Source organism: Trichomonascus vanleenenianus (genome assembly GCF_965637985.1).
Source record: "Trichomonascus vanleenenianus strain CLIB 3782 genome assembly, contig: TRVA0_012S, whole genome shotgun sequence".
NCBI classification, from domain to species: Eukaryota; Fungi; Ascomycota; class Dipodascomycetes; order Dipodascales; family Trichomonascaceae; genus Blastobotrys; species Blastobotrys vanleenenianus.
The window spans coordinates 249,970-262,709 of record NW_027481875.1 but is presented as its reverse complement, the minus strand read 5'-3'; the positions used below and the strand labels follow the sequence as shown (position 1 = coordinate 262,709).

The 12,740-nt window shown below is 48.0% G+C and overlaps 5 protein-coding genes across 5 annotated transcripts; 3 read left to right on the top strand and 2 right to left on the bottom strand.

The window, feature by feature from the left end:
• Nucleotides 1-312: 312 nt before the first annotated feature.
• On the bottom strand, nucleotides 313-2,400 carry TRVA0_012S02586 (J domain-containing protein; the record flags this gene model as incomplete). The annotated part of the gene is made up of 1 exon (XM_076684047.1): nucleotides 313-2,400. One exon carries the CDS (start codon nucleotides 2,398-2,400, stop codon nucleotides 313-315), a length of 2,088 nt encoding a protein of 695 aa, XP_076541801.1.
• Nucleotides 2,401-6,260: 3,860 nt separating this feature from the next.
• Nucleotides 6,261-7,472, top strand: TRVA0_012S02564 (uncharacterized protein; the record flags this gene model as incomplete). The annotated part of the gene is made up of 1 exon (XM_076684046.1): nucleotides 6,261-7,472. One exon carries the CDS (start codon nucleotides 6,261-6,263, stop codon nucleotides 7,470-7,472), a length of 1,212 nt encoding a protein of 403 aa, XP_076541800.1.
• A 502-nt stretch (nucleotides 7,473-7,974) lies between these two features.
• On the top strand, nucleotides 7,975-9,114 carry SFH5 (Sfh5p; the record flags this gene model as incomplete). Its single annotated transcript, XM_076684045.1, has 1 exon — nucleotides 7,975-9,114. One exon carries the CDS (start codon nucleotides 7,975-7,977, stop codon nucleotides 9,112-9,114), a length of 1,140 nt encoding a protein of 379 aa, XP_076541799.1.
• A 764-nt stretch (nucleotides 9,115-9,878) lies between these two features.
• Nucleotides 9,879-11,438, top strand: MCM10 (Mcm10p; the record flags this gene model as incomplete). Its single annotated transcript, XM_076684044.1, has 1 exon — nucleotides 9,879-11,438. One exon carries the CDS (start codon nucleotides 9,879-9,881, stop codon nucleotides 11,436-11,438), a length of 1,560 nt encoding a protein of 519 aa, XP_076541798.1.
• A 52-nt stretch (nucleotides 11,439-11,490) lies between these two features.
• Nucleotides 11,491-12,363, bottom strand: IDS2 (Ids2p; the record flags this gene model as incomplete). The annotated part of the gene is made up of 1 exon (XM_076684043.1): nucleotides 11,491-12,363. One exon carries the CDS (start codon nucleotides 12,361-12,363, stop codon nucleotides 11,491-11,493), a length of 873 nt encoding a protein of 290 aa, XP_076541797.1.
• Between the last annotated feature and the right edge of the window lie 377 nt (nucleotides 12,364-12,740).

The following is a 12,740-nucleotide window of genomic DNA, read 5'->3' as shown; positions in this document are numbered from 1 at the left end:
GGAACACAATGCCAAAAAACAGCACTGTCCATTTGCCTAAAGGGTCCATTTTCCTTTATTTCGTTCGCGTAGCTGAAAACCACGAGGTATCAAATGGGTTTTTCAACCACCAAGGCACCTTTCCCGAAACGTGTTATATGTCCACGGAGATCCGATAATTCCCAATTGGGCAATCCTCTGACCCCTGAAAATAGAGCCGCTTCTTATGCGGCGTTATACTATTGATAAGTCCAACCGACTCTAGTTGACAATGCTTATTCTCTATATTTACATATGCATGCAGTAAGCTGAAATAAAATAAATGAAAAGTTTTTAACCCCTCATTTGATGCATTCGTTGTTGGGCTTGGAGATTGTCGACGGCTAGCTTGACTTCAGCAAACTGCTTCATCGCAAGAACATGGCGTTCAAACGCCGCCTGCCACAATGCTTTAACTTTGTAATCAGTCTGAAGCGCATTAACATATTCTTCCAGACCCTGTTGGGATTCAAGGTAGGAAATACCATAGCTTCTATCAGCTTCGTTTCGCATGCGGTGGTACTCGGTCATTTTGGCATTGTATACGTTCCATTCGTCCTGATATGTCGCAATTGCATGACTGTAACGACGTAGCTGATCCGAGGTAACACTCTGAAGGCTGGGAGCTGAAGGTGGGACCGGGACGTTAATCAAAAGTGCTTCATTGGTGGCCCTGAGATCGAAAAGTTTTGTCCGCTGTTCTTGTTGTTGCTGCTGCTGTTGCTGCTGTTGTTTTTGTTGGGCGTATGGATCAAAGGTCCTTGGACGTTCAGCATTGATTGGGGTTGATGTTGACTGGAACCGTGCTTGCTTAGCTGGTCGACGCGCTTCACTGGAAGATGATTCATCTCTGTGGGCTCTTTGTCCAGTTTTTATACCAATCGAGTCCGCCAGATCCTCCATTCTAAAGTTACCGTCTGTCTGCGTAAAAGGCGGAACGTTTTTAAATGCTTCGTGAATGAAATGGTAGTCATTATCGCCAGTATTCTGCTTACGCAGTTTAGGTCGCTTACTGGGAGAGCCTTGCTGGTCAGGGGTCACATTGTCATCATCTTCATCACCACTCTGATGCATACGATGCTTGTTCCTGCGGGAAGGAGTCTTAAGTCCTTCCGGCGTGCTGTCGGCCTCACTGTCATCCTCCTCGAAGAACGCATTATCGTGCTCCTTGAAATCCACGCCCTCATCTCTCTCTATCTCATCATTCTCATCTTGTTCTTGGTCCTCCTCATCTCCCTCCTCATCGCTAGGGATACTAGATGATTGTCTAAATGAGTTGCGCGTTTGAGGTGAGGGTGGTGATTCGGGAACGCCCGTCGGCTCCTCGTCATCTTCATTTGTTAAATCAACAAACTCTGGCTCACGTCTCTGTCGCGACGACGACGAATAATACCTCGTGAAATCTCTGCGTGTGCCTTCACGTAATTCGTCATCCTCCTCGTCATCACCAAATCCAGGAGGAGGCGGATTCTGAGTGAAGCTATTCTGGGCACGCGGTTGCCCGTTTACTTTAAATGATTTGAAACCAGAAGGGCTGGGAGGCGGTTGATCGCTAGAGACGTAGGAGTACGCTGTGCCAGACATGTTATACGACGCGTCCCTTGTAGAAGTGAAATTAGTACGCTTTTCCTTAGGGCTTGAAGAAGAGTCCCTAATTTCCTGTGGAACATCGGAGGTCTCGTCTTCTTCCTCTTCCTCTACGTCTTCTTCTTCCGATACTTCTGGAGCAGCATAAGCGTGCTTCTGCTGTTCGCTGCTCTCTCGGCTGCCCCAGGTCTTATGTGTAAAAGTGCTGCCGCGGGTAGTAGATGGACGATATGCCCTAAAGAATGCGCTCCGCTTTTCCTGATAAGATGTTCCCGCGCTATGGGTATTGTTCGAATGACTTTCTCTAGACTGGGCATTCTGGCTGCTGTGAGTCTCTGTAGAATCATTCGAACTCCTCCTGAACGGCGATCCATCAAATGGCCGCTGCCTTCTAGTATATTGGTACGGATTCTCAGTGTAACTCGGATCCGGGGCGGAGAAGTAAGTAGATCTATAATGAGCTGTGTAAGTCCCTTCGCCAGCGTTGTAGAACCCTGAACGGAACGTAGAGTACCGACCCTGGTAGTACCGAGTACTCCCACTGGCCGGAAACTTTGTCCCGAAGGAGGAAGACGATACTGGGGCAGTCTTCCTGTCGTATTCATCCCGCTTCTTAGCATCGATAAGGATATCTTTAGCGTGAGAGAGTGCTTGGAACATTTTGTCGCTACCGCCCTTATCAGGGTGGTGTTTGAGCGCCAATTTCTTGTATGCTTTGTTTATTTCTTCTGTCGTACATGTTCTTGGTAACCCTAGCAGGTCGTAGTAGTTGGTAGTCGCTGCGGCGGATGTCATGTCAAATCGAAGTCAGTGGATCGTGGCAAAACCATGGAATAGCAGAATCGATAATTCCTAAGCAATGTCGTTATGGGTATTATTTCGGGGATCAAGAAAATAAATAAAACAAACTACACAGATCACAATGCGACCTGTCAAAACCCATCCAACCGGTCAAACGTGAGGACCACACTGAAAGGTCTTCTACTTTTTTCTCTGAGATCACATTTAAGTGGTCTGTTCCCGTGGCAACCTTAAACAGTAATTTTTTAACTTATCAGTCACGTGACTACTGGCTTTGCAGGTTGCCATGGTCATACGCCAATTCGGGGTCTTCCTCTGTTGGACCTTAAAAAGGAATAGACTGCTCAAATTGTGGCATTGAGATCAAGGTTTCATTATCGGTTCTAACAAATTGGACCTGGAATTATTCTTCTCAAAGTTGAGGTACAAAGATTGCTGTAGGATTATTGTCCAATATGGCACAAGATTCAGAGTACGTCGTACCTGGCAATTATTGCAATTGTGGTACCTGGGTTGTCATGGTATTATATTCTGTAGCAGGAATCTCGAGCTCATCTACGTACAAGACATATTATTGTTAGATATAAACGGAACAATAAAATTTTCAGACTCATGAAGGACCACTTTTCCGGCAAACTAACCTAACTTAAAAAAAGAAGCATCCAAAAAGCTACAGTGGTGCTATTATTTCTATCCCAATGCTAAAACTACTGCTCGGGCTTTTCCAAAGCACACGGGTCAATGTTCGGGACGGTTTTCAATTCCTTGTGGTTTATATCTCGGTGCTCCTAAAACTCGTGTCTTGGGCATATCGTTCTGGCTCTAAGGATGGTTAAGGGAAATATGGTGCGGTATACCTCGTGGACTGAGTTAGACTAGCACTGCTACCCCGTACTTAACTGTTCAACGCTCAAGGGCTGCCCTTGAAGCTTTTCGTCCTTCACTAGCTAGGCAGTCTGGAAAAGCTCAATGGTAGCGCCCGCTCTGGTGCATATCTGACGATTTCCCAGGATATGGCGTTGCAATAGGTGGGAAGTAAATCTGGCTGGCAAGAAGGGTAGTTAATCTCCAATCAGAGCGTCAATGCAGGGAGTCCAAAGCCTTGATCCTGGGTAAGCAGTGGCGGTTATCCGACATATATAACGCGAAGATATAAGTTGGAATTATGGGAAATAGATTGACATGGTGCATTTGAAGGAGTGCAGGATATACCTAGGTACTACGTATGCGTACGTGTTCTGTATAAGTACATATACCAGTACAATGTACAGCAATTCATGTATGCAAGAGACTGTGCAATTGTCTACATAAGTACACTGTACGTACATGTCAATCTAACTCGGCAATCCAGATCCCTTTCCGTAGTACGGCTTTTTTCATCCTGGAACGCAAGATTTGTAATTTACCCTATTGACAGCCCTAATTGTCGCTGCGAAACCCCACATATTATTGCGTTACGCAGCTTAGTCTTGGTAAGGTCATAATAAGGCAGTTAGAGAGATCAAAGTACAAAATTAATCATTTCCCGTTGATACGAAATACTGGGCTCATGTTTGGTGATCTGCTTGAGGGATAATAAGTTCGGCATGGTGCACATTTGTTGCACATATACATGGCATCGTGTACATTATACCCGTTCAAGTATGAGCTTTATGGATTATACAGTCCTGCGTCTACTACACTACTGTAGTAGTCGTATCCCCAGAACGTCCGAAAGCGAATTACGGAGGTATGCGTATATCCTCAGAGGGCGGGGCTCACCCGCTCAACAATTTGGTGTATTCCCGCAATCACATAGAGTTCCAGACACACCTCGTGGCATTTAATATTTCGCACCACGACGACAGATGGATACATATATACTCGCAAAGTTAAAAATCTAGGCGTGCTATGAACTCAATGTCGGTACTCCATGCTCCACCAAATGCCGCGCTGCTCAAAATCTAGCACAAACGGCTACCACCAGGTGGGCAGGGTAAATCGGACTTCGGGAAGCTACATGTGCGTCTACGCGCCATACATCCCATACGCATCTGTCAGTACATCACACTGAGGGAGGGGGGGGGGGGCACCTGTGACATTCTTCTTATGCACCTCTCCCCCCCCTTTTTCCTGTTTCGATGAGTTGAAGGTTCGGTTGGAGGGAGGCCACTGGGGTGGATGCGGCGGGTGAGGCTGAGACACCAGTGTTTCCGATTTGTGCACGCTCAGAGATTACCTCCTAAACCCCCTTTAGTACCGCACGACTGGCTTTCCAGATAACAGGCCGTTTTCGTGTCTTCAGGACAGCCGCCGAGTAGGTAAACGCCAATTGGGTGGTTGAGGCAGCGGGGTGTACACGTATACTAGTAGCAACAGCTAAGCATTGCCTCCCCCTCTCGCTTTCTCTCAAAGGCAGAAAGGCCAGAAATATGCAGCGGTCCAAGATAAGGCCGACGCATAGGCCAGCTGCTGACAATCACTGAAACTGCTTGAAAGGCCGGCCATGGATGCGGGCTATGCATGATAAGCGTGTGGATGTGCTCTTTCTCTCTGGGTATACGTACTGTGGGCCAAGTGGCCCGGCGGTGGCCTGATTCCACACTGGTCTCTGAATATAGGGACCCTGGACGCAATGCATTTGACTGTGGATTACCTTTACGGAGCACCTGTAGTACATGAATTTTGAATGCCCGTAAGTGATCATCGTTCTCGTCCTTTGGTATATCGGTAAACGGGTACCCAAAAGCAACCATGCATAGCCGTTTGCCAGAAGGAAACGAGGACGAATTTTTATCCAAAAAAGCAACGGAGTCGTAATGAGAAGTGCTGCTCAGCTCAGCTGCGTGAAAGCGAAAGCGAATGACCACTCAAGCATCCGGCTCGTCCTGGGGGTCTTTCGTGTTTCTTTTCCTCTTTCCCTACCCTCCGTCATCATATATTCTGCAGAGCTGGTACAAATAAGACCCTAATTCCCGTGGATCTCTTTTTGAAAAAAAAATTAGATCCGCTAAATCAATTCTGTTCAATTATTCAATTCAGCCGCTTCTCGGAGAGTAGCAGGGTCCTTGGATTTGTCAAGGTTCGTTCAGAAGCTAGTACCGGTATTAGTTTCTTTTATCCACTGCACCATACATTTGGCAGAAACGAGGGGGCAGCGCAGGTCTCCCGAAGAAAACGTGAACTCTGTGCAAGTGAAGTATCTGGGTAAGTGTATATATATCTCTCTCAGCCTCTGTCTGCGGGTGTGAGTGTGTGTATGTGTGTGTGCGCATGTATATTCCCCTGGAACCTTCTTCCGCACAACCCCCCATCCCCGCTGCCATTTGGCTTACTCCTGTGGATCTAGCCGGTGAGCCAAACCCGTAGAAACCTCTCATCTAAGGTTGGAATTTGTCGTGTCTTTAATTTTGGGTTTGTCCTGCAGTGTACCGGAGGGAAGAGAGTCTGAATTGTACACCGTATCAGTGGCGGAAGCACCAGAAGGCACAAGCACAAACAGGAAGCAGGAAGGCAGCAGCAGCAGCATACCGGCAGGAGTATACCACAGCCATTGCCTCTCCTTGCCTTGTACACAAAAAAAACTCTCTCTCTCCTTGCACCTCTGCTTAGAGGCACATATATTCTGTCCGCGGAACCCCAAGTGATCGCCATCACCGACTTTTTTTTTTCCCTCTCCAACTGTACCAATAACCACCACCGGTTGTCGTTGAGGAAAAAAAAAATCCCTTTTTCACGCAGCCATATTTGCTGTCTTTTGCCACTACACTTTCCCTCTGGCTCCCTCCCCTTTCGCCCTCAAACTTGGCGAGTAATAAAATAACCAGACCGTCTATCATCCGACAGGGAAGCGTTCTGGGGATTTTACACAAAAGATGGAAGAGGAAGAGGTACCGCTGGTAATAGCCAGCCTTCCGAACGACTCAAAATATACCCTCTTTGCGTACAAGGAGAAGCAATTGACGTCGTCGGCAAACCCGACGCCCGTCCTGGTCCAGCACGAACTGGAGTCGGTGCCTCCTCACTTGCAAGAGTACGTAGTCCGATACAACCTGGCACCGGCGAACGCCCTGTCCTCGATATCATACTACCCGCCGTTCTTACCCACGCACCTGCGCAACCTGGCCGTTATTGACTCGACCTACTCAGGAACGCACCGATCCTCGGCCATATACTTCTCAGTGCTGCTCCCGCTGCTCAAGGCGTTTGGCCTGGCCCACGTATATGTATCCACGGCGTCTCCGCGCACGATTGAGGACCACTCGCGGTCCTTCTCCTCTTCGTCGACGGTCATTTTCCTGGCTGGAGACACATCCATCCACGAGTTTGTCAACAGCTTGGAGCCGGTAAACCGGCTGCGCCTCACCATTGCCGCGATCCCGACTGGTACCGGCAATGCTCTGTCCAACTCAATCGGGCACACTTCGATCCCGCACGCCATCTCGAGGCTCTTTTGCGGGAATATGGTCCCGCTGCACGTGTTCAAGGTGTCGCTTCCGCCGAAATCGTACCTTCAGGCTACTAATGCGCCGATAGAGAGCCTCTATTCTCTCATGGTGTGCTCCTGGGGCTTCCATGCGTCCCTCGTGGCAGACAGTGACTCGTCCGAGCTGCGCAAGCTGGGAGCCCAGCGGTTCCAATTCGCGGCTAGGAACCTGCTCAGTGTGCCCCAGGCCTATCACGGAACAGTCCGGATCATTACTGAGTCTCTCAAGATGGAGGAGTATCAGGGGCCGCACTCGTACGTGCTCTTCACGCCGCTGAAAAAACTAGAAAAGACATTTACGATTTCGCCGTCGGGTGGACAAAAGCTCCACTTGGTGCAGTTTAATGAAATGAGCGCGTCCGACATCATGGAGGTGATGACGCAAGCATACGACAATGGCAGCCACGTTTCGAACCCCCGCGTCGTCTATAGGGCTCTGGACGACAATGGCATTGTAGCCAAGATAGTGGTCCAGGAAGACGACATTGCCAAGAGAAGGATCTGTATCGACGGCCGCACCGTGGTCGTGGGTCAGGGTGATATAGATATCCATGCTTTGACCACGACCCGCAATGGCTGGGATTTATTTATTGTTCAATGATGACCTCGTTTTGTTTTTTTTCCCTTAATTCTCAAAAATGCCTCGCATATGCTCATATTGGTTTCCGATTTTTTTTATGATTTATTGATATACGGCGCTAGTGTTAGAATACGAATACACAACTTACATATACTATTTGGATATGCGACATAGCATGGTGTGGATAAAACGAAAAAGACAATAGAACGGCTCGCCGCATCTCGTGAGGCGTGATCCGCCAAGGCCCAGGGTGCATCCCCTAACCCCATTGTAGCGCGCCAACAAATAGGCAGCCGACGAGACAACGTCTGATAATCGCTTGCAAGGATCTGTTTCAGACCCGTCCCCCGTGCGCGGGCGCACGCGGGTGGTGGACGCGCCTCGCCTCATAGCCTCGATCTGCTTATGCACCCCCTTTATTTTCATATTGGGGAAACGGTATATAATATTATCTGATCTGGTGATCTCCCTTCTACACCTCAGGGACACGCAGCTGGAAAGACTTGGAAAGTACATTTAGAGGATGGTTTTGAACGAAGTAGAGAAGCAATTGGCCTACGAGAAGCTTGAGGGACTCCTTAGCGACTTGATTGAGACCACGGGGCACTCTGAGTTGTTTGGTGTCGACTTGCGAAGCTCCGACGATACGGTTAAAGAGCGGCTGTTGCGAAAATTTCTCCAAGCTAATGAGTACGAGATCACTACGGCCACGGAGCAGCTGAAGAAAACGCTTGAATGGAGAAAGGAATTCAAGCCATTGGCGGCTGGTTTTGAGGAGACTCACGAGTCATTTTATGACGAGGTGGGGCTCCTGACTAAGGCCGGCGGCGTGGTGGTCACTTGGAACCTCTATGGTGCCGTCAAGGACCGAGCCAAGGTGTTTGGTAACCTCGAGGCATTCCTGAGATGGCGAGTTGGCCTCATGGAGCGAAGCATTGCGCTCTGTGATTTCTCGGAGGAAGAGACTTCGTACATAACCCAAGTGCACGATTACGATGATGTGAGCTTCTTGCGACTGGACTCTGATACCAAAGCTGCGTCGAAGGAGACGATTAATATGTTCCAGAGCTACTACCCAGAGTTGCTGGAGCGAAAGTTTTTTGTCAACGTTCCTCGGGTCATGAGCTGGATTTTCATGCTTGTCAAGCCATGGATTGCCAAGGAGACGCAGAAGAAGTTTGTCGTGCTTTCTGATGCAAAGGGCGTTGCTAAAGAGCTTGGTGACTGGGTTCCCAGGTCTTATGGTGGTAAGGCTGAGGATCTTGCATCGATTTCTGAGAAGGACCCTACTTCCAAGCCAGCGCCGGAGACGAATGATGTCGCTGTAGAGGAGGTAAAGACTGAAGAGCCAAAGGTTGAAGAGCCAAAGGTCGAAGAGCCAAAGGTTGAAGAGCCAAAGGTTGAGGAGCCAAAGGTTGAAGAGCCAAAGGTTGAAGATCCAAAGGTTGAAGAGCCAGAGGTCGAGGAGCCAAAGGTTGAAGAGCCAAAGGTCGAGGAGCCAAAGTTTGAAGAGCCAAAGGTCGAGGAGCCAAAGGTTGAAGAGCCAATGGTCGAGGAGCCAAAGGTTGAAGAGCCAAAGGTCGAGGAGCCAAAGACCAAGGAGATTAACGCTGATACTAATGGAGTGGTCGAGGAGGTCAAGAAGGAAGAAGTGAAGGCTTAAGACGTTAAGGCGTAATCAAAAGATAAAAACAAAACATGGCAGAAGTAACATCCTTGCCGCAAAATGAAAATCAATACTTGTGAATAGCATCTGTTTGTAATGTCTAATATAATAGTACGAAATGGAATCCATTTTCAACCTAAGCCATCTCTTTAAATACATAGGAATGTTGAAATATTTAATATGAACCTTGACGGGTTGTTCAGCTGCTATCATCAAAGATGAAGTGCAGTTGGTATATTTTGGGTTACAAATACTGCAGTCTCTTTTGTGAGTATAAGTTTATCCATCTTTTCAGTCAAATTAGGCCATGTCAAATTAGGCCATGCATAGGAAAATGCCGTACTCATCATATTCCCTACCTGACACATCACCTTCATGTAGAATGTCATTGCACTATATTTTTAACCGTATTTTAATCAGATTTAAAGCAATCTCTACCCTGGTATTATGATTGAAATCGGCTGGTACTGTATGAAGCACAGATCTTCAAAAATATACCATTTACGGTACTAACTTATACCATGTCCCCTGTACCATGAACATAAAAGAGGAACACCGGGCCATGATCAAAATGAACTATGGCAAACAGATGGAAAAAAATTGAATAGCTCTATAAACTTACGTAACACTGCCCAAGTAGAAATGTATCACAAAACGCGTTGCCGCGGAGATCGCGCGGGGGCTTAATTAATGCACGGCTGAACAATTTTACGCGTCGAGACCGCGTACCAGCTTTTCGACTTCACAGTTTTCGATAAAGCATGGCGGATAGTGATAATGAGCAGGGCCTTCTCAAACAGCTTGCCGAGATTAAGGCGAAACTCAAGAATAAACGCGACAAGTCTGCCGGACCTACCACGCCGAAAAAATCTAGAGGAATTGTCGTTCACCGGACCCCTTCACCACCTCCCTTGAGGAAGTCACCAAATAAATCACCAGCGCGAGTACTACTAGGACTGGAAAAGAAGACGTCAGTAAATGGTGTTAAGCTCTCACGTCCAAAGCCGCAGCACACTAAAGTTGAGAACGTCAAACCTGAGACCTCTCTGGCTCAACAGATTAGACAGAAACGACAGAACCAAGTTGAATCGCAGCATCAGGCTGAAGTTTTAAAAAAGGACCGAATAAAGTCCTTTTCAAAGACCAATGTTGGGGAGAATGAAAAAGCTGTAAAACTTGCCGGAGAGGATTTCTCATACGAGAAATACACCAAACTCCGCCTGATTCGACGATTCATGGATGAAAATGCATTTGAGGCCGAGCTGGAGGACAAGAAGATCCTGTTGATTAACCAAGTGTTTGCAGAGGTGACGCCCCCAGATTACATGCCTCCATCCTACCCGAACTTCATCGTCATGGGCGTGGTGGCCCGGAAGTCGAAAGTAAAGCAGAACAAGTTTGGCCACAAATTTATTATGATCACGCTTACTGACTTGGTTTATGACATCAGCTTAGCGATTCATGGCGAGGCGTTTGAGAAATACTGGAAAGTGCAGGATGGTACTCTGATTGCCATTCTCAATCCCGAGGTATACACCACCAAGACAGAAGCAGGTGCTGTCTCGTTTGGTCTGTCATTAAACTGCGAAGACGATGTTATGCTTGAAGTTGGAAGGGCAAAGGACTTTGGATACTGTCAGGCTAACACAAAGTCAGGCAATCGATGCACTCAATGGATAAATACGGCAAAGAATATCTACTGCGAATACCATGTTGAGCTGGGCGTAAAGAGGACGGGCAGAAAGAGACAAGAAGTTAATGCAGCACCTACCAAGATGTTTTCCCCGAAGAAGAATGGTCAGCGAATGCAGTTTGCTTATGGCGGGACTAATCATACAAAGGGCAAAACCGGGCTGCTACCAGAGGGGCCTCAATTGGATAGACTCAGTGGCGGTGGACTCATCTACACTAGCAGCTCAGTGGGCCATACGAAGCGAGGATTCGATACGCAAGACATGCTTTCTCAAAAGAACGCCGAAGAGCAGCGAGCGGCCAAGAGGATGAAGTCTCAGCAGAAAGAGCAACTCATTAGGCAGCAGCTGGCTAAGCGCCCCGAAGCGTACCTTATGCGCGAATACAATGAGAAGGGGCTAGCTGTTGACGAGCAGGACTACGATAAGGCGGATTCAGATAAGCCACGACTGTTTACCCCGGAAACCGTCCGCAAGATTGGATTTGACCCTACCAAAAGACTGCTGTTTGAGAGCAAGGCCAAGGACACGCGAATTGAGCGCGTCGATGCTTCAAAAGTAAAGCTTTCTAAGGCCAAAACAGTCACGCTTGAGAGCGACTCAAGCAGTGACGAGCTGGAGATTATTTAACTGTGCACAGCTAACTGAGCTGGCTAACGACTTTTTGCATATACTACTAATGCTACAAATGGTTTTCGTGAGTAGACTGGCGCAACCTACTGCGATTTGCCTTGAACCAGTACTTGAATGTGTCCGTTTCGTCAGGGTAGCTTTCATCCACTTCCCACGGCTTCGGAGTGATAATATAATGGATATTCTTCACAGTGCGATCATCCCACACATCCCGGTGAATCTGCTTCAGCGTCTTCAATGCATTGTACTTGTAGGAAAGGCCGACCCAAGTGTCCCCGAAGACATCACATAGTAGCTCTTGGTCGGGGAAAATATACTGCGAAATGCGGTCAGAGTGTCCGAGGTATTCAATGATTTTGGCATACCGCTCCAGAGAAGGCTTAAATACAAGCAGCCCGCTATTCATCATCTGAAGTCCATGAGTCCCATCCGGGCCATGAATGCCATCCAAAGCCTCTTGGTAGTGAGTGTATGCGCAGTTCTCGGGAACCCAAGATTTCGGGTAGTGCGGCTTCTTGTACGGATTGCACACACAGGCGTGGCAGGCGGCCAGGGGTTTCTCCTCAGTGACAATTGGTTGGTCAAGCAGCTCGTCCATATTTCTCACCACGACCATGTCGGAGTCGAGAAGTACGAGCTGATCGTACTCGACCAGTTCAAACGCCTGCAGCTTCGTCCAGGTATCATTAAACCGGCTGTCCGTAGACGAGTAATCCTTAGACCCCTTGGGCATCAAGTAGTCTACTCGGCGACATTCCACGCCCCTTTCCCGGATTTTATTGATGGATTCTCGAGATACTGAGTCCGTGTAGATCACTAGGAACGGGTACCGCGAGTCCACTTGCCGCAGCGAGTGCTCCAGCGTGAGAACGCCTACGAGATATAGGTCGTTCGTGAGCAGAGTAACCCAGCTTTTCTTCATAAGGCACGTTTGGACAGACAGGAAAGCTCAACTCGGCATGCTAACTTAATGCAGACCAATCCCACTGCTTAGCAATCTCTTTTGCCGCGTAAAAGCCCGTAACGTCAAACCGGAGGTGAGCCGCGCACCTTCCGGATTGGGAAGTTAATTTCGCTATGCGGGCAGCGTATTCCGCCATATGTGCCGACTACCGGGCCGTTAATACGAGTGCGTCAGGAGCAGTTTGACTAAACGACGACGACGACGGCTTAACTTCTGAATAATTGGTTCCTCTACCACTTGCTATTGTGTATGTACTACCATTACGGGAAACGCAATGTGGTATTATCGTATCACAATCATTCGAGATGGTACCAGGGGTCAAATGCCGACGTTAG